At 41.1% G+C, this 25,624-nt stretch overlaps 2 protein-coding genes across 7 annotated transcripts in view; both read left to right on the plus strand.

The window, feature by feature from the left end:
• Nucleotides 1-147: 147 nt before the first annotated feature.
• On the plus strand, nt 148-5,088 carry Moca-cyp (nuclear cyclophilin protein Moca-cyp). Of its 2 annotated transcripts, none has more exons than XM_002054463.4 (8): nt 148-582; nt 1,149-1,236; nt 2,078-2,107; nt 2,196-2,335; nt 2,400-2,544; nt 2,606-2,720; nt 2,864-3,118; nt 3,201-5,088. In XM_002054463.4, exons 1-8 carry the CDS (start codon nt 279-281, stop codon nt 4,914-4,916), a joined length of 2,793 nt encoding a protein of 930 aa, XP_002054499.1. In that variant the 5' UTR covers nt 148-278; the 3' UTR covers nt 4,917-5,088. The 2 variants fall into 2 exon arrangements, with proteins under 2 accessions (XP_002054499.1, XP_015026920.1); XM_015171434.3 differs by having other exon boundaries at nt 149-582; nt 2,397-2,544.
• A 728-nt stretch (nt 5,089-5,816) lies between these two features.
• plum overlaps nt 5,817-25,624 on the plus strand; it is a 56,203-nt gene continuing 36,395 nt past the window's right edge. Inside the window, exons 1-2 of one of the 5 annotated variants that reach the window (XM_070206741.1) lie at nt 5,817-6,258; nt 9,761-10,135. In XM_070206741.1, the coding sequence (XP_070062842.1) occupies nt 10,024-10,135 (112 nt within the window). In that variant the 5' untranslated portion in view covers nt 5,817-6,258; nt 9,761-10,023. The remainder of the gene's footprint in view (nt 6,259-9,760; nt 10,136-25,624) is intronic. The other 4 variants (XM_032439132.2, XM_032439133.2, XM_032439134.2 and 1 more) reach the window with 4 other exon arrangements.

The following is a 25,624-nucleotide window of genomic DNA, read 5'->3' on the forward strand; positions in this document are numbered from 1 at the left end:
ATGTATATAAATATAAACATCTGCTTTATAAAGTTTCCAAATGCTTGGAACTAGTTGTTCAGGCACGACGAACTAGGAACTGTAAGAACTGTGTCGCGCATCACATAAACACCGATTGCAGCCCTGGCTGATAAATATTTCTGTATATTGTTTGGCAGCCCTGATAGTTTGCAAGCGCAGGGTTCATCACAGAAGAGAGAAAAAAGCAAAAGAAAAAGTTGTGCAACGTGAAAACTTATCAATAAATATACACAAATCGATTGCATTTAGTTGAAAATATGACGGTTAATAAGCGGGACGCGAGTGCAACGCGACCGCGTTGTTTTTTTGATATAACGCTCGGCGGCTTGAGTGTCGGTCGCATCGTGTTCGAGCTGTTTAGCGATGTTGCGCCCAAAACGGTTGAAAATTTTCGAGCTCTGTGTACGGGCGAAAAGGGCACCGGTCTTGTCACCGGCAAACGACTACACTATAAAGGTGTCATATTCCATCGTGTGGTCAAGGACTTTATGGTGCAGGCGGGCGATTTTAGTGCAGGCAACGGTACCGGCGGCGAATCAATTTATGGCGGCACATTCGAGGGTAAGTTTTCTCCCTGTCCGTGTGTGTGTGTGTGAGTGCTGCTTATATGCATGTGTCTCGTGTGTGTATGTATGCATGCATACATACAAAGTGCTAACAAATAATTACATCTAACGGTGTACGATGCGATTGTAGAAATTATCCACAACATGACATACAACTGTCAGGCTTTCAGTTATCTGTAGCTGCAACAAAAAATAACCATTAAAATAACCACTCTTCAAGGGCATCAGGCTTATTCTGAGTCTTGCAGCCAGTGTTACCAACTGCCGCTTCAAAAAAGTAGCTAAATTTAATGTTAACTTACTGTGCACAAATTGTCAATAAACAGGGTTGGTAGCACTCTTTACTGAGACTTCATAAATAGCTAACTTGGCTGTTTCCGGCCACTTTGTTAGCTATAAAAAATGCAATCCTTTGGCTTATTTGGAAGAAAAAGCCGTTATAGCGGGTATACAAAGGGAATACTTTATTATTAGATTTCTCTTTATTCCATTAATTATTTAATATTAGTTTTTAGTAGTTTATCAATAATATTAATATTAACTTTTCAAACTCTGTTACAGACGAATGTTTCGACAAGAAGCACGATCGTCCCTTTCTGCTGTCGATGGCAAATCGCGGCAAGAACACAAACGGCTCGCAGTTCTTTATGTAAGTGGGCTCGTTGTGGCGCCCTTGTTTTGGGCTTGAGCTATGTTATCCTGCCTGTTTAAGCCATGTGTATAAGTTAAAGTAAAAGTTTCTCTTGCAGCCAAACAACATGAATTCATGAATACATAATTATTTTGCTTTGTACTTTGTTTATCTATATTTTAAATTCTGTTGTTGTTCATTGATCTATTGCCGTATAGCGAGTGTATGCAATATCTCTGACCAGCGGACTGAGCACCCACCGACATCGACATCGACACCGACACCGACTCACTCCCCTCTCTTCAACCCAACGCCGGCCTCTGCATACGTACGCACGTAGTGTGTGTGTGCGTGTGTCTGTGTGTGTGTCCTGTTTGTGTGTCTGTCAGTGGGTGCACCTTGGCATTGCTGAAGCCGTCTTCCTTCACTCGGCTCTCCTTGGCAACAGCAGCAACAGCTGCAACCTTGACAGTCGCAGCCGCAATAAAAGAGTTTGTGGCTAACAGCTGTACCCGGACTCGGGCGCTCGGACGGCAGCCCAATCGATGAGATGACCCCAAGAGATGAGATGACCCGTAGCCGTAGCCAGACGGGCCTCAGTTGTCGCACTTCGAGTTGTCGTCGACTTCGAGTTGATACCTTTTAGTTTGCTGTTTGCACAAACATTGTCTCCACCAATTCTCCAACAACAACGACAACAACAACAGCAGCAACAGCAACAACAGCTCAGCAGCAACTCAACAACAACAACAACAACAGTAGAAAACTACAACAAATCGCTACCAACAACCAAACAACAACCTGAACAAGTTTGCAATGTGTAAAGAATATTTTTCTTCTCTTCTGTTTTTCATTGTAGTACAACACAGCCTGCGCCACACTTGGACAAGTAAGTTTTTTTTTATTAATTAATTTAAACATCTAATGAAAAGTGTTTCAATTATCCATTAATATTTGTCTTGCTTTTCAACTTGCAGTATCCATGTTGTATTCGGTCATGTTTTATCGGGTCAGGATTTGGTGCGTCAGTTAGAGGATCTGCCCATTGATCGCAATTCGCGCCCATTGCAGGATGCGGCCATAGCCAACTGTGGCGAGTTGGTCAAGCAAACAAAGGGTGAGTCACAGCTCCATCCAACAGTCAGTCATGTATCTGAACTTCTTGCCCCAATGTTTAGCAGCAAAAAAGGAGAAGAAACGCAGAAAGCGTTCCACGGCATCGGAGGAATCGGCTAGCGACAATGATGAGATTGCGGTCAAGCAGCGCAAGGATAAGCTAAAGAAGAAGCGTTCGCGCAAGGAGTCCAATTCGAGCGGCAGTGAAAAGTACGTTAATTCCCAAGTGAAATGCGTTTCCAAAGTCAAACATTATGATTAACTACTACAGCAGCGACACGGGACGTGCTGCCCGCGGTAATGGACGCCAGAATTACTCGGAAGAGGAGGGCGAGATACATCCGTTGGTTACGCTAACAAAAATTGATCCCAGCGAGATACCAGAGGTATAAATTCAGTTCGAGATATATAACTAAAGAAGATATCATATCATTAAATTGGATTCCCGGACTGATTTGCTTTGACACCGCATCGAAGTTCCTTTTGGGAGATTGCCCTCTGAAATTGTTCTGATCTCTATTTTATGCAGGTTTCGAATAAATTCCTAATGCGCGCCGAAAGATCACGTTCCCGTGAGGATGGCCGCGGTGGCCGTGAAATATCTCGTGATGCACGTCAGCGTGAACGCGAGCACGATCGCGATCGTGATCGTGATCGGGAGCGGGAGCGGGAGCGTGATGATCGCGACAGAGGCAGAGAGCGTAACCGTAACGCCTTTGGCTGGTCAAAAAAACAGGTGCCCACCTCGCGCAGCGGACGCATTGTCAAGGGGCGTGGCGTCTTTGTAAGCAACACATAAATCCCACCAAAAAAAATGTAGCCTCCAGTCTATAGAATATGTTAATAAAAATTGTTTTAATTCACAGCGCTTTCGCACGCCATCGCGCAGTCGATCGAAGAGCATAACGCCGCCGCATTGGAAGCATGCGCAGAAGCGCACCATCAAGCTGTCGGATCTGGAGCGCATGGAGGAGGAGAACAAGATGCGCGACGAGGAGGTGAGGCGTCGTGAGCAGGAGCGCAAGAAGCGGCACGAGGAGGCCTCCAAGGATCCTAAAAAGTCCTTCTTTGAGCTGTCACACGCTAGCACCTACGGCGGCAAGGTGACGCCCGAGAAGTCGCCCTCGAAACAGAAACAGTCGAGCGGCAGCAATGCCAAGCAGGGCACATCCCATTCGCAGAAAGAGTCAGAACGCGGCAAGGCAAAGGAAAGTCACGAGAAGGAGCGCGAAAAGGAAAAACCCAAAGACGAAGCTCCCCCAAAGCGGCGCAAATCCGTTGATATGAACGCCCTGGATTACGAACAGCAGACGGATAGTGAGCCTGAGCCGGAGCTCAGCAAGTCAGCTCAAAAGCACAGCGAGTCCAAGGCGTCCTCTGCAAAGGAGCATGAACGCCCAAAGGTGGCCGAACCGCCAGCAGAAAGTCGCCACAAGCGAGATGAACGCAAGAACGCAGAAGACAAAATCCGCGAGCGAGAAAAATCTAAGCGCAGTCGAGAACGTTCCAGTTCACGCAATCGGCACAGGAGTCGATCCCGTTCCGCTCAACGCAGACGTTCTCCGGCTCGTCGCCAGCAGCGCTCGCCTCCGCGACGCCAGGGCAATAATAACAATAATAATAATAATAGTAATAATACTAACAACAATATGAGTCAGAATCAGTTTAACCGCAATCGTCGCAATCCCTTCGCCGATCGAGATCGACGTCAACGGTCTCCGGACAACGAATACCGCAACCGCTTTCCGCTCTCGCCCATACGCACCCGCGGCTCGCCTGTGGAGCGCCGCCGGTCCAGGGAACGCCAGCGACGCTCCCGCAGTCGTGGGCGCCGCCAGGAATCGCCCGAGCGCAGACGTCAGGAGTCGCCAAGTCGCAGACACCAAGAGTCGCCGGTTCGAAAGCGGCAAGAGTCACCAGAAAAAAAACGACACGAGTCACCGATTAGGAAGCGACAAGAGTCGCCCGTTAGGAAACGGCAAGAGTCACCCGTTAGGAAGCGGCAAGAGTCGCCGGAGCGCAAGCGGCGAGATTCACCGGACCGTAAGAGACGAGACTCACCCAGTCGCAAGCGCCATGGATCGCCAGAGCGAAGACGCAGTCGTAGTCGTGGCCGGCGGCACAGCGGCTCGCGCAGCACCAGCCGGCCGCGACGGGGCCAGCGCTCCCAAGAGCGTCGCTCGCGGGAACGAAGTCCGCCAAAGGTTTCCTCGGCCGTGCCTGGCTCGGAATCCGAGGATAAGGATAAAGCAGCTCGCGAGAAAATGCAAAAGCGGGTAGAGGCCGCACTGCTGCTCAAGGAGCATATGCGCAAGGAAATTGCCAAGGAGGAGGAGCGACGCGCTGAAAAGCAGCGGCAGGATGAACTTGAGAAGGAACGCACCACTCGCGAGCTGAATGAACTGGAGCGCCTGAAGGCGGAGACACTAAAGAAGCTGCAGGAGGAAGAACACGACCAGGACGATCCATCGGGCAGTCGCGTCAGACGCGAAAGTCGCGGCAACAGCCATGACGCCAAAAAGCGTAAGCATAAAAAGTCCAAGAAGCAATCAACACGCTCGCCCCGATCGGAGACGGATTAGTTACCTATAAATACCATTAAACAATCTGACACCATATTCAAAATCAATCCACAGTCAAACAATTGAAGTAATTATTAATAAACACAAATGTAAAAATCAGTGCATGAATTCTATGTAGTGTGAGCGCCCAATAAAGCAAAACTTTATCACATGGTAATTTTTTTAAAACTAAGTACATTAAATCTTATATTTGGTGTTAATAAAATTCGGCCTGAAGGTTTTTTCTTTCAAAAAGACCGCTTTAAGCTTGCATAGCAAAAAGCTGGCTGCTACATTAGCGCAGTGAGTGCTGTGAAATTCAAGCAGTGCGTATGAAATATCGATACTTTCCATTATTTAGAATGGTGTGACCGCCTTATTAAGACTAAATAAAACAAAACTGTTGCTGTTGCTAGTTATTTACCTAAACACTTATTTATCTGTAATTAAAATAAGTTGCCCGCACACTTCGCGACATTTTTTAAGATCATATGATATATTTTGATTAATTAGCCACTTTAATTCTTCTTAAATAATACATTTCTTAAGGTCCATGGTTTGTGTTAAGCACAAAACCGTATAAAATAATAATATCTAGTTTTCTTGGATTTTTTTTATATACGATGGCAACGCCAGGCCTAACAACGCTTGCAACGTTAAAAGTTCTGTCAGTTTATTTTGTGCATCGTTTTTCTTCCGTTTCGCTTATGGCAAACTTTCATTCATGGTGGCGAGCTTTTGACGCTGCCATTGAATTTTGTTTCTTCTTTTTGCAGCGCAAACAAAAACAAAAGTTGGCGTCAACGTCGACGTCGCCGGCAAACGCAAGCTTACGAGTATCTGTATGACTGCTCTCTATGCGCGTGTGTGTGTGTGTCCGTGTGCGAACATGTTAGTGCCAGCGCCAGTTCGGACCAAAGCTCCCAGTACACGAATGGCGTACAAACTGTTTGGACGTGTTTGCTGCTCGCTGGCGATGTCGCGAGTCGAGTTCGCATTTTAATTCTCAGTGCAGCGTTGTAAATATTCAAGCGGCGCTTCGACTGGCGCTGACGAATATTCGTATCTGTGTGCGTGTGTATCTTCTTGTTATTGCACGCGCAGAGTGCCATAAAGCAACAAACAAAAATGCTAAATAATAACAACAAAAAGCGCAAAATAATTCCGAGAGCGACAGTGAAAATAATTGTAATTTGTTGATTTATGCGGCGGCAGCGGTCGACGCTGATGTCGCCGAATGCTAAGGCGTGCGTGAGAGTGTGTGTGTGTGTGTGTGTGTGCAAAAATTACAAATAAAAAAGCATTGATAGGCTGAGCCAGCGAAATACAAACATAAAGCGGAAATGCAAAAAACACAACAAAGGTAGTAACAAAGCAAAGCTATGGCGTCAGCAGTGAGCGGGGGCGCAGGCAGCGACGATGGCGGCAACAAAAGCCGGTGCAGTGCGTACGCACACACTCACACGCATAGAGAGAATGAGAGAGAGAGAGAAATAGAGTGTAAGAGAGTTAAAAAGAGACACATGGGCTATGTTTTTATGTTTTTATGCTGCAAATCAAATGAAATGTGATTCATTATTGGCTGCTGCTGCTGCTGCTGCAAATTCCGGCATTGTTGATTTTTGTGTCCTGCTGCAAATAAATTATGACATAATAAGGCATCACAACAAAGAAATCAAGTGCGTGCCGATGTCATCGTCGCCATCAATGTGCCTGTGCGTGTGGCTGTGTTTGTGTAGGGGTAGGCCGATAGGCATAAATATTAAAATGAATATTTTAAAATGAGAAATTCCATGCAAACAAACAGCGATGAACGCACGAGCTAAAGATGCCAAACAAAAAAGGATATAAAACGCAATAAAGCACACGACTGTGTGCTCTGTGCCGCTGTCGCTGCTGCTGCTGCTGCTGCGGCTGCGGCTGCGAAAGCCGCCAAGTACAGTAGTAGTTCTTCGGCCAGGCCACAAAGGCTGCTGTCGAACAAAAAAGCACACGCACGCACACAGTGACATACTGGGCAATAACAAAAACAACAACAACAACAACAACAACAACAACAACAACAAGAAGAACAGCAACAGCAACAGCCACACAAGGCCATGAAAGCAACAGCGGCAGTTGTAGCAGGCAGGCAGGCAGGCAAGCAGGCAAAGCCAAAGCCAAAGCTCGGCGTACAAACACAAAGCGAAAGCGTAGCAAAAACAAGGAGCAAAACAGCAGCAACGTCGCACAGTGTAACAAATTGATTAAGAAATAATAGAACCAAACGTACATATGTACATATATTTTTGCTTGAACGTTAAATATTCAACGTAAAATACATCAACTTTAACTTAGAGAAAGCAATAGCAAGTCCATAAATTAAATATTTTTGATGCATTGCAATTGCAGACTATCAAATATTTGTGCCAGCTCTTTGAATTATAATTTAATTAAAATCAGAATAACTCATATTTAACTTATGTATATTCTAATTTCAATTGAAAAAAATTTATGAAGCTTTCTAGAAGTATTTAGTATCATTAGGCTTAACTTGGAAGCTACGATAGCAAATAATCCTATGTAAACATTGCCAAAGTAGAGTTTTTCCTTTTTTGTTGCCTGAAAAACACTGTGCGACGTCGGCGTTGGCGTTAACATCAGCAGAGGACCAGAACCAAAGTGAGAGTGGGCTGCTGTTGCTGATGCGAATGTGGATGCTCAGAAAAAGCTTAGTAAGCTGCGCTGTCGCTGTCGCCGTCGCCGCCGCTGCCGCTGCCGCTGCTGCTGCTGCTGCTGCTGTTGTCGTTTTGCAAACAAATGTATAAAATGTATATGACGGCTAATGCTCATGATGAAGCATGTGAATGGCGATGATGAAGAAACAAGAACGCGAAGAATAACCATAATAGAAGGCACAACAAGGTAGAATTTCGAGGAAATCGAAATTTGCGTCGTCGTTCAATTTTGACCGGCATCCGCAGCCACATCACAAAACAAACTTTTAACCATGTGCATGTGTGTGCGTGTGCGTGTGCGTGCGAGCGCTTGTGTGTGTGTGTGTGAGTGTGTGTATTTCGCATAGTCAAATTTGTTTTATATAATACTCAACTACCCCGATATGATTTCCGTTGCGCTTCTTCCTTATCTCTCAATTGAGCGTGGCAATTGTTGTTGTTGTTGTTTGCAGTTGCCGCCGGCAGCGAAAAACCACGGCGAAAAACGTTGTTTGCGTTTTGTTAAAAACTTTTTCAAATACACAAATGCGTTGGCAATGGCAATAAATACAAGTTTTAAACAATGAGCAAACTTTACGCAATAAAAACCAATATTAAATTTGGGCACGGAAATCTACAAAAGAAAAAAAAAACCATACACACAATTTGAAATTGTCGCTGTGCATTTTTGCCCTAAATTAAAAAAATATACTATTTTATGCAGAGAAAAGTTAAACAATAGCCCAAAATATTTCCGTTGCAGAAGCTAATGTAATATACACACACACACACATGCACACAAATAAGTATAAGTATGTATGTATGTAAAAAACGTTGAAAGCGGCTGCTACGTCAGCGTCGCAGCCGCAGTTGCCGTCGCTGCTGACGACGCCATCTGCTTTATTTGTACTTTTTTCCTCTCTCTTCGCAAAGCCTTTGATAGTAGTTGTAGCAACAACAACAACAACAACAATAACAACAACAACAACAGTAATAGCAATGTCAGCGTTGCCCAAATATATTTTAGCATTCATTTATGCGACGCTTTCTGCTTCTTATATTTTATTTTTTTTCTTTGCCGCGCAAATTCGTGCACTCCGTGCTAGATACACGCGCATTTCGGGTACTTGTTGTCTTTAGCATTGGTTCTGAAATTGAAATGTACCCGGGCTGTCATGGCATCATCAGAGACGTCACCGCAGCATCACTCCGATGATGATAATGAAGTGGCAGCAGTGGGTGAAGCTTAAGCAAAGCTTGCCATACCCCAAATCCAACACACATCAAACAGTTGAAAGCCAGCACCAAGCGAAGAACATCAAGCTGAGTTACGCGACGCATCGCTAATGCAGTAAATAATGCGCGCATATAGATTGGGCTCAATTCTGCAGATTTGTTATACTTTTCAAAAGTACCTTGGCAAATGCTCCACTAGGTGCAACAAGTTAGTAGAGGATCCGAATTGCAAAACTAATAATATGTTCCGCAGAATTAAAGTAGGAATTATTAACTATTCCCAATAACAACACTCATTCGTCTCGAAAAACTGTGTGTTATTTTCTTCTTCAATTTAATTGATATTAATAGCATAATAATTATATTAAAATACATTTTCAATGTGTTTTTGTCAGTTAAATGTATTTATTTTCAACTATTTATTCCTCTCGAATTTCTGCTCGCAATATTACTTTGCATATCATTAGGTTCTTTTATCAGATGTTTTGTTAACATTTGTTGGTTTAATTTTGAACTTATAGAACTACAAACTAGTTAAAATTATTGCAAGCATATATATTTCTTACGCCTACTTTTGTATAGTTTAACGCATATTTCAAATTCGGTTTGACTTTATTCCATTTAGTTTCGGGATTTTCTACTTTGACTAGCCAACTCTCAACTTACGATAGACTAGAGCCAAATGCCATCAATTTCTCCATACGCAACGCTGACGTCAAATCATAAATTGATATTGGCGCCAGGGTTTTGCGGCCTGTTAAGCAAATAACGTATACGCACTGTTGCACGCGTAAAATATTTATGCATGTTTCAACGTAGCTAAAATATATTAGCATACTTTTGTGTGCGTATCGTAGCACAGCGATTCGCCATTTGATGTGTGTGTGTGTGTGTGTGTGTGTGTGTGAAAACGCAGAATATCAAATTTGTTAGTTAAGTTTCAGATTCAAAAGACAGAGAAGAGTCGTAAAAGCGCGCACATGAACAATGTAAATGTGTGCGTGTGTGTGTGCGCATAAAATGCAAGTAACAATTAGAAGATGCACTTAAGAAGAACATTTGAAAGTAACAAAGTTATTGAAAACAACGAGCAGGAAATCGAGTTCTTTATAAAAATACAACCAGAAAAGAGATAATAGCGATTGCGATTGCGATTGGAAACTGGAAAAACCAACGGAAATTAACGCCAGATTGCAATGTTTTTGTTTTACAATCGACGCATTTTTGTCATTATAATAATTGAAATTCTGCTGCTGCTGCTGAGCGATGACAATGGACAACCGACGCTGACCAAGTTGCCGACAACAGGTGAGTAACTGCTGTGAACTCTAAGAAACCCTTGCCAAACTCCAATAATCATAAACTAATGGCCAAATGTGCGGGCGTGTCCTTAGCCAAAAACCCTGGAACTTGTTGAGTTCTGTGAGTACTTGAAGGGGGGTGCGGCGGTGGGCCGAAGCCCATAAAGAAAATCGCCAGTATAAAATATTAAAGTTGGTAAAACACGCGAGAAAAGTTTTTTTTTGGCTACAGCCAGCCAGCCACCCTTGGCTTGTGTGCTTCCCTTGGGGGTTGATCCGTTCTGCTACGCTCTTTGACTTGGAATAGCCCTTTCGCATGTGTGTGTGCCATTGCGAGCTTATTGCGTCGTTGATTTGGCTAAGCGAAATTATAACTCTAATTTATGGTAAGTGAACAACTTGGTAAGCAGCACAATTTCTACACAATCTCCGCTTGCCGAAGCTTGTGCTTGTTCTCACGACCCTTTTGTCAACATTTTCATGTTTACTTTGAAGATTTGAGCATTGTCAAATTACCCACAGCATTGCTAAAAGTATTTAACAATCAATCAATGCAAACAATTTCACATAATGCCCTTATTGTGCCACACACCCGCACAAGATACGTGGGCAGCTCTTAGTTCAGTCAAGTGCAGGATGCAGGGCATGTGCCAGTTCATAAAACCCCAATGGGAAAACTTTTGCACACATGATAAAACAGCAATAGCTTAGTTTAGGGAGGAGGAAATGCTGTGTGGCAAAAGTCCAAGTCCAAGTCAAACGACTAAGCGGCATGTCGTCAATAAATTTTCCATTAAATTCAAAGCAACCCAAAAAGTGAAAAAAGTCAAGGGAAACGGCTAGAAAAACAAGCGCCCATAAAGGAAGGTAGCGTCGAGTACACTACATAACTTTTGGGCCCTTACATTCAGGCACTCACATGTGTGTGTGTGTTTGAGTGTGTGTGAGTGGGTGTCGGTGTAGGTTGTTGTGTAGCTTCCTGTCTGTCCTGGGAGGCCCTTTATTCAATTTAGCACTGGCGTGTGGCGCCATCTAGCGCCCACCATTGACAGGCAACCTGGGAGCACAGCAACAGCACAAAACAACAGTTAAAGATTTTCGTATACCCTATAGAAACTCGAGCTGACAACTCGATGCGGCCTCTTAAATAGGGCATAGGGCATATTTGGAAAACATTGCCAGATCAGATCTGTGCGATCTTAGACAAACTATAGTCGTAGCTTCTCACCTTCATACTTATCTAACAAATAGATTTTATCTTTCTTTGATCAAAGAATAAGTTATAGCAGTCGTATCGTGGACAAAGCAAAACAAGCTCTGACCAGATTTGGTATATAAGCAAATAAAGTGTGACTAAAAAGGTTGCATATTTGGCCCTGTTGTTGTTCAAGCACAAAGCATTTTTTAAGAGAGGGCTATTAACTAAGTCAGACATTAGACAAGTCAAAAGTTATAGTAATGCTAAAGCAATAGGTACATCAGTGTTTCTAATATTTCATATATATCAGAGGCCTAAACAAGACTTCCCAAATTTAAAACTCAGTATTGGGAATAATACGATCTTTTGCTGTCATGAATGGCAAAGAGCTGCTCATTACTATATCGCACGCATATCAAATCTATTTGAGGTTTTGCGTATACTACTCAATTCATACTTTGAATCATTAAACTTATGTATAAGTTACACTATGCGTAATTTTAAGGGGTATCTTTTCGGCTTACACTCTCGACTAGATCACATATTTATTTATTGTTTTTGTTTTTACCGGCGGCAAATAACTACAACATAAGCTATTGGCACAGCAGCTTTCACATCATGACTCTTTCTTGTTGTTTTTGTTGGTTTATTCATATAGAAAACAACATATCATTTACTGTTGTTGCTGTTGTTGTTGTTGATTGTGACTGTTGTTGCAAGCCGCGTGCCGCGTAGCAACACAAAAGCTGCCTCTGAGCCCTCCATATTCATATGCAAATTGCGTTGGAGGACCTTTGGGCTCAGCTGCCTGGCTTTTGTTGCTAATGTTTTGTTTTTGTTTTTTTTTTCTGTTTTCTTTTTTTTTTCGGTAAGCAGAATTATTATTATTTGTGGCTATTGTTGTTGTTGCTGTTGCGTTGGTGGCGCCCAGCGCTTGATTTCAATTTTCAAGTGCTTCCTGTTTTTGCAGTTGTTGCTGCCTGCCGCTTTGCTATTTGACATCTCAAGCAGCATTACGTGGCTGCCACAACTACAACAAAACGAAACAACAAACAGTTGAAATAACAAGTTGAGTGCCTCCCCAACTCCACCTTCCCGATGTTGCTGTTCCTCAACATCTCTCTCCTCCTCCTCCTCCTGCTCCGGCTGCTGCCGTTCACTACACAAATAGCAAATCGGTTCTGCCCTTGCCACAAATGCGTCGACATTTGGCGCTGCTCTTGACTGCTCGAGTGTGCCTATGACGACCTTATGCTGCTGCCACAGCTGCCTCCAAGAAGAGCCGCAGGCGCGGCAGAGACCACCAAGTGGTTCCTTGGTTTATGTGAGGGATTGTCATTTTGGGTCTTGGGATCTTTCTACTAGCAACGCTGGCTCGTGGCGCCTTTGCGGCTTTTAAGCCTCGCCTCGAGGTTCAATGATTTTGGGTGTGCGTCTGTGCGTGTGTGTGTGTGTGTGTGCGCGTGTGCGTGTGCGTGTGTGTGGTTTAGTATATATGCTCTGATTAAAGTGGCCTTACAAACATGTACATGCATGTTCCGAATTGCCTGCAACACATTATTGCTAGCAATTTTTTCGCTTTATATCCTCCTCTGAGAGTTCTCGACAGCTTAAACTGATTGCCCGCTGCTGGTCGCCAGGACTACATCTTCGGCACTTGGCCCCGCAGCAACCAATCGCAGTTGAAGTTTAAAAAGGACACGATAAACCTGTTTGTGTGTGTGTGAGTGTGTGTTGGTGTGTAGCAATTCCCGGAAATCAGTTAGGTACGGCATGGAGCGGCGCCTCGGGCGTTTGGCACCCAGCTAAAAGCAGCAATGATTACATTTGGCAGCATTTCGCCTTTCGCCGCTGCCCTCTGTAAAAATGTGGCAAGAAGAATCATAATTTTTAATGCGAACAGCGAACAGCGGCCGGATGCGGGGTAGAACGACCATTCAAAGCATATTTTTCCGTGCAGCCCGCAGCACGGCCGGACCATGCCCCGGCAAAAATACCCGAAAGCTGCTCTTATCTGACGCGTGCGGGTGTGAATAAAAAAACAAATTCTATTAGTTCAATTAGACAGTTGCGTTGGCCCAGAACCCTCTCACCCTCTCACCCTCTCACTCTGCTGACAGCTCTGACAGGGCACACTGTGCGGCATTATTTAATTTCAATTTAAGCGCTCGCAATGTGGGCAACACAAGCGTGAATACCTCTAAGGATGTTTGTCTCTTTATTTTTTTTTGGTTTGGGCATATTTAAAGCCGGCAACTGTCGTTTCCCAGGCAGCTTTCCCAGTTGCTAAAAAAGAAAATTTCCATTTTCTTTGAAATCACTGAACTTGCTAACAAATGTCTTAATGGCCTCATCATATCAATTTCCAAATGCTGGCAAAAGCATTTCAGCCTGTGCGACACGACAAATGATTATCAGCATGGGGTATATTATATAGTTATTCCTTAATGTTTATATAGTTATTTACTACTATGCAAAATCCATCATATTGATAAAAATGAAATTATAGCTATAAAGTTAACAAAGAAACGTCACGTTAATGCTTTGCATAGCTTAGGGTTCGGACTAACAGGCGAGAAATCGCTGGTTCAACTACAGCAGCAATAGTGTTGTAGTTGGTTATTATTCGCAAAGAATGAGATGAATGTGGAAGCGTTGTGTGTATTTTATTATTACTTATTTCAATAATACTTAAGTGGGGGTTGTGGGTTTTGGGCGTGGTCAAAACACATGTAATATGTATCTAATTGGAGTTCAAATATATATATTAAAAAATTGGAATATAATAATACTCACTTTAACATTTTCTTTTACCTAACATTTTCTCTAGCTAAAGAATCTAAATGAATTAATTTAACATATTCTTTTCTTAACCCTTGCATAAATGATATTTCGAAGCACATCATATAATTCTCTTGTTATATATTGAGTAAAGTAGGCTGTTTATATTATTTTTTGGTCCGTTCGTAAGCCCATTAGCTGCCCAGTGATTCGGGTACGTCATCTGCAAAACGAATCGTAACGACGCGTCGACTCAATGGAAAGCTTGGTTTTTTTTTTCTCATTTCGGTCGGCAGGCAAAGTGGGCGCAAGAAAAACAACACATGGAAAAATCCACCTTAGTCAGCATGATGTTTGGTTTTATTTCATTATTTTTATTATTATTTTTTATTTGCCGCCGCCATTTGCGCCAACTTCTTGAGTTGTGAACTCCGCACTGCGTTTGTGGCATAATGCGCAAGTGCTGCCGTTTGGCAATTAAAATTATTATTATTATTAGAAGTTAGTTGGCAGAATTTTAAGTGGCCGGGGCGCCACATTAGAAAAGTTTTCAAACTTTTTGAATTAGTAGAGCGGCACGCCTAATTAAGATGCTTTTATATATTGCAGCCTTAAAAGGCCATAGAAAACTTCTTGGAAGTCCAAAACTGCCCAGCTAACTGAGTCTGACGCTGCATTCTCCCATTTCTTAAGGTTTTTTCCCAACTAAAATATCACGTTTTAATTATATAATATACAATTAGGTGTTTAATTTGGATATGAAATCAATTTAATCCAAAAAACAGCGCTTCTCCAAAATTTGAAGTTTACTAGAAAATTATTTATTAACTAAGTTAGTTGAAAAGTGATTAAAAACTTAAACTAGAAAACAATTTTTTTCATTATTATGATAAATATTATTTTTTTAATTTTTTTAACATTATTATTATTTTTAATCAACTCACGTTAAAGCAAATAATAATTGCTTGTTTTACGCAACGTTCATTTATTTGTAATTTATTTGTAACACCTGAAAGTGTATACCCTATAATTTATTGATTGCAGACACAAAGCTGTTCACAAGCAATCAATCTATTTCAAGACATAATAAGCCTTTACACGTTCAACTGCCTACAGATGTACATATATTTATATGTATGTGCAGGCATACGCACATATGTTAATATCTGCCCAATTTCGACAGTGTTGCTTTCTCATGTAACTGCCTTCCGATGCTACCTATTTATATATAAACATATTGATATTATATGTATGTGGGTATTTATACCTGGTCAGTGTCCGCTTTGTTCGCATAAACACAATCAACACAAAAAACATTTCAGCCCAAGCCCCGTCGCCCAACCCCCCGCTCGTCACAGTCAACCACTTGATTTTGGTAACAGTGGCAAGTACAAATAAAGTCCATTAGAAGTAGAACCATGTGTAAGCCGAATTGGAGTAGTTTTGTCTGGTTGTTTTTCGTGCTTTTTTGTTTTTCGTTTTTTTTTTTCTCTTTACTCGATATTATTCGCATTAGAATGACGCACATTATTGGCAGTTTAGGTGTCGGGAGAGGGGTCAGGGGGAGCGGCACATAATAGCCACAGCAGACACTATAATGCTCATAAAGTTGCCAATGGAAAATAACTGAACTATTTGATACGATCGTATCGAAAATATTATTATTATTATTTTTTGTTCAATACTTGTCCTTGTTATGTTCAAATATATTCTGCAAAGTCATTCAAGATTGAGGCCCAACGAAAAAAAAAGACAGTTTCGGCGACTGTCTCTAAAAATAAGCGCGACTTTCAAGTAGTTTGTTTGTGTCCGCCAAGATAACACACATATATCCATACAAATGTAGATATATATATATATGTACAGGAATAGTTAGCATGGACCACGAGTCGCACAGTTTTGAGTGACAGTCTGTTGTGTGTTCCTTCTTTGGCTGGCGTTGCTGTCATTTGAAAACAACATTATTACTACTATTATTATTGTTATTTTTATTGCGCGTATTATCAGTAGGTTTCGAGTTCATTGAATTCGACTGCCAGTGGCCCGCCTACCGCCTACAGCCCACCGCCCACCGCCCACTGGCTGCCTGAGTCTTGGCAGGCAAAGTGGGTCAGCGTAATCAACACAATCAGTGCCTAGGCATGCTCCGAGTAGCTAACGTCTGCCTTGCCCCTGCCACTCGCTGCTTGCCCCAGTTTAGTTGCTCCTTGCCAGTGGCATCTACACCCACCCACACACACACACACACACACACACACAGAAAGTTTTCTTCTTCTATCGTTCTAACTTTCGTGCTGGTGTTTACACTACTCTCCATGGTTGCCATGTCGCTGCGACAATGATGATTGCAATAAATGAAATTAATGCGTATTTGAAAGACCCAGACAGGCGAATCAATTGACAAAAATGGAGTGTCGCATTTGTCCGACACGGTGCAAATCAAAAACCGTGAAAATAACCAAATTGAAAACATTTTTCTGCCATTTCATTCAGTCTGATCTTATTTCATTTTGTTGTTGTTGTTGTTCCCATGTTGCAAGCTATAAGTTTTTCCATGCAACATGCGTACCATGTGCCCCTTTTAATGCGCATACAACAGTCGAGGTCTGCCAAATAATCGAAGCACTGGGCGCAGCTTGAAAAAGATTCAAGTGATTCGGTGTTCATGTTTAAGAAACCTACAAAAAGAGTACAACATTTTGTAAATAACTAAGCGAAAAATTGACTCTGCTTGGGGCTAAGAAAAATCAAATATCTTTTATTGCTATAAATATAGCTCAACCTATCTTTAATGGCTGCCCAAGCAAAAGTGTAATTTTATACATCATTTATTGTGCGATTGGAGGGCGAAAAAAAGATGTTTTCCCATTTCAATACGTGGACTTAATATCCTATTAAAAGTAAAGCGGCTTATTTCAGTGCATTTATATAAAAACAAAAATTACAGATAAATTGTTGCCTATTTTTGACGAGCGGATATCTGCTCTGTGTGAAATTAATGAATGCAAATTTCCCGAATACAAAGTAAGCTGCACATTAATATAATTTATTAATTTATATGCCCCGCTCTGCGGACAAACCCCAGAAATTGTCGGAGGCGCTGGACAACTAAATACATTATAAAATGCATTTAGCATAATTAAGTTAATTTCATAAATATATAATTACATTTATTTTTAAGTGGCCAGGCTCAACAGATTGCATGTATCTTGGGCATTTTTTAGAAACCTAACCAAGCGTTGAAATCAGCCAAAAAAAAAAAAAAAAAAAATTAAAGTGCAAAATAAAAAAGGAAATATGAAAAGAAAAACTCCGTCACGAGGTGTGTGCAAAGGGTGTGCCCGCCAGCAATTAAATATGCCGAATAAAACAAAAATTGGCATAACACAAAAACCAAAACTCAACTAAAAAAGCATTAAATAAATGCTGAACAGAGGAGAACAAAAACAAAAAAAAAAAGAAAAACTGAAACAAAAAACGTCAGCTTGCAAATTGACACGAGATATGAGCACGGACATGGATACGAACAGGCAAAAAGTGAAGCAACTTGGCTTGGCTTTAACACTTCTTGGCTTGGATTGCCATAGCTGCCTTTTTTGGTTTTTTTATATTTTTTTTTATTTTGGCAGCCACAGAGCGTAGAGCGTAGAGCGTTGAGCGCACCCTTGGCTTTGCCCACATTTTTGGAGGGGGCGGAGGGAGATAGGAGGGGATCAAATGTTGGCGCAAGCTCGTTAAAAAGAATTTGGTTCACTTGTTGTTGTAGCTGAGCAGAAAAAAAAATAATAAATAAACGCTGCACGTTGTTGTGCTTGAGACACAGGCTGTACGCCAAACTGGTTTTCGGACTGCATTCTTTTGGGCCACGTTTATGGCCAACTAGCCAGCTCCAAGCAGGCTCCTCGCTGCTATTCAGTTCGCCAAGTTGTTTGACTGAAAACAAAATTGAATCATATGCGGCAGTGGCAGCATTAAAAACTAAAAAAGAAAATAGTAAAAAAAAAACATGTAATAGGGTTTCACTATGGTGCACCCGACTAGGATATACCCTGATTACGGCGACGAGAAGAAATCAATTGAGCTTCACTTAGAGTAATCTATTTCTTTATAATCTATATATATGTAATCGAAATTTGATATAATTTAACACCCAAATACAGGTAGAGCAATTGCTCGATGTGAAGTTGCGGTGTAAAGCCCGGTACCGTGCTTAATAGATCTAAAGAGAGATTGGTCTCCTGCTAAACCAAGGTAGAAGGCACTTCCGGGGGGGCCCTGATGGATGCTTTAATTAATTCTATAGTAGTACAATAGAAAATTTAATTTCTATTGAACGAAGTTCAATCCCTATCTATGATTTGATATAATCTTGATGTTCCTATGTTCCAAATTTCAAGTCTCTCGACTCTGAGTTCGAGCAAGTTCCTTTTGTCTGTTACCTCCACTTGCCCGCAATCATTATACCCTTTTTAAATGTTTTCAATGGACTAAGGGTATCAAAATAAACCGAATAATAAAAAGGCAGTTTCTATGAATTTCTGGCCGTAGCGTTCTTTCTGTGTGTCGAAGCTTACCTGCTACAGTTTCTGGAACTGACTCTTTTTGTCATTATTCCCAAGTTCTCCAGTTTCTGGTGAGCTTTTTTTTTTGTTTTATTCTGTTTTTTTTCTTTTAATTATTTTTGTTTTATTTTGCATCTATATTTAGGTTTTAGCATTTGGTGCACGTTTCGCGCTTTGCATGATTAATTGTTTATGCAAATTGATGTTTGCTTTTAAGGCATAGAGCGAGAGAGAGAGAGAAAGGCAGAGAGGGAGCAAGAGAGGAGGAGCTTGGAGCAGAGCGAAATAGAGGCATTTGCAACGTATGTTGTTTGTATATTTTGCGCAGGCAACTTGATATTGGCAGTTTATCAGCATAGTTCACTTCATTATTGACTGTATGCCAATTTGTTTACCATTTTATTGTTAGCTGTATCTATGTATATATATATATGTATATATATGCTGCCTGGGCTAGGCATTATCCGACTATTACACATGTACTGCTTATGATTATTCAATTAATACACAATTAGCTCACTTGCTGCTCATTTGCATAAAATGCGATATGATTTGAATTTCGTTATAATGCCACGAATTGGATTTCATTTCAATAACGTGATTAACTCTGTAGCAAATTAGTTGCCTGCCTCAACGCCAACGCACAGTTTCAGATTAATGCGAGGGCATAGAAATGGGGAGCTTGAGACAAAGTTTTAATTAACATTACAGCTTAACGCCATATTTTTTTTCTCTATTTTTTTAGTTTTTGTTTTTTAATGTTACCGTGTGCCAAAGCAAATTTGAACTTTGATCCGCCCAAAACACTGTATTTGTAGTTTTTCGCAGTTGTGCTTAATGTTCTGAAAAGTTTGCGGCTATTAAATTATATGTAATGGATTAGTTTATCTTCGACGCTTAATGTTAAAGCTAAGCAGTTATTTATTGCACCTGCTTCCACTAGACTTCTTTCATCAAAAAATACTAAACTTTGTTGCTGTGCAAGCTTTAACTTCTAATAGAAAACTTAATTAAATAATAACTTATTAATTTTATTTTTACAAAAAAGCTAAAATTTAAGCTAAAACTATTATTAAATGGCATGCATTTGGGAAGATATAGAATGTGGAAAGCACATGAAAGTTTTACATCCTTGCTGAAAGGTCCAGCATTAAAGTTTGGCTTAGATTGGTTTCAGGCCTCGAAAAGCTTGTATCTTTCGATACAAAGAAGCTTAATCGTTTGATTTAAAGCTTAAAAGGAAAACTAATACTACATATTTTCCAGTGAGCATGCTGTATATATTTTATATGAGTAAAATTGGTATTTGTTTGTTGTCCCACTGTGCCGCCCATTTGACATTTAAACTAGATGCAAACGCACAAATTAGCATAGTTTTCGAATAGTTACAAGGTGCCGAGTGCACGACTGGTCTCAGATCAGATTGTGAGCGTGTGTGTGTGTGTGTGTGTGTGTGAGTGTGTGTGCTTGTGTGTACTGCATGGCACTCAATTCTAGCTGGCTGACAGGTAATTGTAATAAATAACTCTACTAATTAGTTTTGAAGTTTGCCATAATTTATGTTTATTAGGCAAATTTCGAAGCGCCAGCAAACGTCAAATCGTTAGTGGAAAAAACATGTTGCAGCAATTTGGTAACATTTGCTGGGCCTTTAACAAATGAAAAATGAAAAACAAGCTGGCTGCGAGTTATGATGTAGTCATAATCGTATTGGGCACCGGCAGTTCGAAAAACAGTGAAAATGTAAAAGTAAAATTGATGAATTGGCTGACAGGAATCGTGCAAACAACTTTGCCCGTCAGTGGCACGGCACGTACCAGGCGGCGTATACGTATTTTCTAATTAAACGCTAGCTAACGCTGGCTCCGGCGAGGCCTGCTGCCCTCGCTGAAAAATCAACTGCACGTGCCATTGTGATGGCGATGGTATCCGTACCCGTCCACCCTGGTTCCTGCCTCCTGATCCCTGTCATATTCTAGAATCGCCGCCACCTGCTTACACACTGTGCCTGCCGCCTGTCGCCTGTTTAGTCCTGACATCAAAATGGCTGCCATGCGGCCATGTTATGCGGTGTGTGCCCTCTGCCTTCTGCCTCCTGCCCCGCTCTAGACTGTCTCCTGTGTATTTGCTGTCATTTGTAGGTATTTCTGTTGTTGCTTTGGTAACTAATTGTCATATTGCCCCCGGAGAGTGCTGAAAGCGACACAGGCACATACACACAGGCGCATATATCCCGGACAACACAGCCCCAAACGGGGTGTTGAGGGACACAGTAGCACTGGCAGTCGCACTCAGTGTGTATATGATTCAATTGTACTTTGTTTGCGCATCGAACTGTTGTCCGCCTATGCCCTTTGACGAAGGGAATTCTAATTTTGTCACTTCATGTGTCACGCAGCGAAAATAATGCCATGTTGCGCTGAGTTATGTGTATGTTTTATATTTACATCTGGCAAAGCATATTATCATTGAGTTGAGGGTATTAGAATTTTGCAGAAAAGAAGACACGCCCGACTCCATAAAAGATATACATTTTAGATCAGCATCAACAACAATCGGACCACTAATATATAGCTCATATAGCTGCCATAGGCAAGATCGGTGGAATATCCTAAATGGCAAAATATTCTATTTTCAACAAATTTTAATAAAACTCAGACTATTGTCTCATATCTTCAAAAGGGAAATGTCTACAAGGGTATTAAATCTTATCCGAAGATATGCTTAATATCTCGTTTTTTAGTAGAAAGGAAGTATTAGGATTTATTAAATAAATATTATTTAGATCAACATCCGTGTGGTATAAATATGTTTTAAATTATTAAATTCAAGAGGCGAAAATTAAGATTTACTTTAATTGAATCCCACATGTGAATAACACATTAGATGGTTGTGACAAAGTCTTTAGTTAAATATCAAAGCTGACAATATTAAATAATTATTTGGAAATAATTCGATTATTTTATATAATTGCAAGAGCATTCATTTGTCGTTGTTCAATGAGAAATATTACATTTAAAACATTTTTTAAATTGGAAATGCCAGCTATAATTGAATAATGTGAGCAATAAGAAGAAAAAATATATTCAACACAATTTGCTACATATTCGTTTCGTATCCGTATTGAGGATATTCTTCGCCAATAATTAATGACCTCTGGATATATGCTGGATATGCCAGTGATTTATGCAAGCGGTTTAATGCCCGCTTACTTAATAAGTGAGCTGTCCTGGCCAGAGTGCGATATACGTAATGAATGTTGCGTTCGACAGGACCATTATGCAAGCTTCGTATCATTTGATACATTTATGGTCTGTGCATTTGCATTTAATTAATTTTCTGTGCTGCCATCCGTTTCGACCAAACACTTGTTGATTTGCGACGACAATCGCTCAGGGCGTCCGTTGTCAGTTAGTAAAAGTTTCTTTTTCGCTTTCAAAAACTACACCCACCTATCAGTGTGTAGGCTGAGCTATGCAGATACTTGTATGACAAGTTTTATTATATAAGCTGGCTTTAGCATCATTTTTTACTTTTTGTTTCGTTTTCGCTAACACAATTTAGTTGTCATAGAAACTTAAGACGCTGCTCGCATTTAATATGTGTGTCCTGGCAACGGAAACATATAAATTGCCAGGCTATTTGTCTCGAGTAGCCCACACTGGTCTGAAAGCTACAATTTCGAGAGCTATTTCAGCCGAAGGTTATCAGCGCGTGTACAATTTTTATTTGGCCTTAGCCAGATAAGCTGGAACTCATTTGCCTCGTGAAGTGCATAAAAATAGTTGGGTATTTAATTTTATGTGGCTTTTGAAAACTTAATTATTTAAATGTTGATAGTTCGATGTGTTAAATCTCTATAGTACAGTGTGTATATGCCTTTGGGCTACCAATAAACTATTAATTATGGCATTGTTTTCCAAGAATTTGTTGAACGTCAGCAGCATTTAAAGCAAAGATCCCCTGAAACGAACGTTATTCAGGGTAGCTTATAATTATGATTAGAGATACAAAGACGGCACATTAACATCGAAGTGCCTCAGGCTATATTTTGTTTACGTTTATTAAATCTTCTCAAGTTCTGGCATTTCAACAAGTTCGTCGAATTGTTTTAGGCAATGCTTATGCTGAACATGTAAACAACTGCTGTGCGTTGAGTTTCTTTCGATAAACTCAAGCAGTTAATCAATTTGATGTAAAGCAACGTTTGTCGCTTTAATAAGCTGTCATAAATCAAAGGTAAGACACATGTTTAGTACACAGTTACCCACAGGTAGGCGACTACCTGTTGTCTGTTTAATGAAGCGTTTGATTTGCATTTGTCGGTCTGCCAGCCATTTGTTAATTAAATTTTCTGCCACTGACGCACCACATGCCACAGCGCGCCATTGAACTCTTACATATGTGTAACAAATGTGCCCGAACTCTCAAGTCAATGATTTATTGTTGTTTGTCGAACACCAAACTTTTCTAAAGTAATTTGCGACAAATCATAAAAGCATTTTTTTTAATATATTTTTTTCTCTGTTTTTTTTTTTTGGTGTATGTCGTGCCGCATGCGGCGCAAAATTTATGCGCACACATGTGGCTCAGGTGATTGGAGCTGAGTTTATTTTCTGAAATACCCTGTGGACATATAAAATTCTAAAAAACGGGCATAATGCGATTGTTAAAATATGTGTGTAGCATGCTGGAGTACAAATAATTTAAATAAATAAATATTTTTTATACAAAGAGCGATTGTGATCGTAATTTTTCAACTTTATCTGCAGACACTTCAAGTGTGCTTTCATGTTAATTTAGTTTAATTCTGGCCTTTGCATATGGAAATAAGTTTGAATGTGTGTTTTGCCAGGGTAACGCTTAGTCGGGCACTCCCAATCGGAACACTATTACTCATTTTTTTTACTACGTGTAGATTACTGCGCGTGGCAGCTGCCAGTAGCAGCATCATAAACTCTGAAAAGTTGCTCGTGGCCATTGGCTTGGCTTGGCCCGGCCTGGCCCTATGTTGCTCTATCAACATAATTAACACTTTGATATAATTTTACAGTTTGGTAGAGACGGGACCAGCATCCATCTATTAACATAATTACGTAAAAACATAAAATTATCATGTCGCAGCCAGAATTGCATTGGCTCCTCTCTGTCTTTCTGGCTGATTTTAATTTGGTCTTGAACTCGAGCAGAGAGCAAAAGACCAACACGTCCTGCAGTACATCATCGTCATCATTAGCGCTTCCGACCAGCTGCATTTGCGTGTGTGTGTGTGTTTATGTGTATAGCTACAACAACAACTGCAGCTAGAGGCCGGCTGTAGCCTGGCTGTCATTTTGCATAAGTTTGAGCTTGAACAGGGAACGGCTTCTTGATACGCTCGACTCCGTTGCTGTTACTGCTTGTATTTCCTTATGGAAATACTCAATACTCCTTCCCTTGGCTCATTCATCTCACAGCATGCACACACACATAAACACTCAGGCAAACAGACAGGACGCCCATAATTCAAGTTGTACTCATGGCACGAGACTCAGCTCAGCTCAGCTCCGTTCTGCTCGGCGGCCGAGTCTGGGGAACGGGCTCAGCTGTCTTAACTGGCAGTTTTACTTCACGCTAGCGTCAATGTTGTCGTTGTTGTTGTTCGTTGTTGCCTAAGTTGGTTGTCGCTTCAAATTGTGAAGGGTTTGTCCTCTGCTTTCGAGGGGGGGCTGCTGTTGCTGCACCCTGGTGGCAAGCACGACCCTTGCTGTCCTTAAATTTGTGTGATCTGCGTAAAGTGTTTCCCAAATTGTAATTATGCTTTTGCGTTTCAAGTTATTTGCCATAGTTATGCCGCTTCCTTTATGTCTTAAGCTGTTTATTTTCGCATTTTTTTGGTGGCCTTCTTGAAATTGATATGATAAAGTGCGAGCGAGCAGCGAAATGGCTGGCATTTTAACTTTTTTGCATTTCGGCAATTGCATTTTAAGCAGCCGAAACGCGCCAAGGGTTGTTATTTTTGGAATGCCTGGCCAAGGGTTTGGCGCATGTACAACGCGTCGTATGCGTAATGTCTTCCTTAGCAGCAACGACGTCTGCATATCTTTCTCTATCTCTCTCTCTCTCTGTCTGTTTGTCTGCTTGTCCGGCTTCATCTCTTCCCTGTGTCTGTGGGAAAGTGTTCATTTCGTAAGCTAGAAAAAGTTTATAAATCATTTCAATTACATTTCGCTGAGCTGTGACAGGAAACAGAACTTGGTCACAACTTTTGCCCAGGCGAATGGATGAGTTCCTAAAAGTTTGTCAAAAAGTTGACAGTTCGCAGCAACTAGATGTTAACTGCTTGGATATGCGCGTTGACAGCTCTTTTAAGTTACAATTCAAAGATTGTGGAACCACCTTCTGGTGCTAAGATTCCGAAGAAAACTGGCCAAACAATTACTTTCCATATATGTATAAGTATATGGATAATTACTGTGCTGTCGATACTATTTGATTGCCTTCAGGAAAAAGTTGCCTTAGCTATCATTCGATTCAACTTATTTATCGCATTCACTGATATTGATGACGCTGCCAAACATCACCATGGCAACATTACAATTCATCGAGTTATCTGTGACAAGCTACCCAGGGCAAACTGCTTTTACTGCACCGGCCATTACTTTATCTACTCCATGATGTCTCCGCTAATATTGCAGGCGTCTCCTACCGTATTCTCTTACTTCTTCTTCTTATTCTTTTTTTTTTTTGTTTCCACCCTGCTGCTTTTGCTGCTGACCATTCGAACCCGGCACCCACGTTTGGCTCAACGCTGCTGCCCTTTCGTTTTATATGCTCTACATAATCAGATATGGCATTTTATTTGCTCAGCAAGGGGTTCGTGGGGAGCAACTGGAGAGCTGCTGTGCCTTTAACGTACCAAAACTGAAATGCAGATAAATATCAAATAGAACCTTCATTGTTTGGCAAGCCAGAG

Source organism: Drosophila virilis, chromosome 2 (genome assembly GCF_030788295.1).
Source record: "Drosophila virilis strain 15010-1051.87 chromosome 2, Dvir_AGI_RSII-ME, whole genome shotgun sequence".
Classification (NCBI taxonomy): Eukaryota; Metazoa; Arthropoda; class Insecta; order Diptera; family Drosophilidae; genus Drosophila; species Drosophila virilis.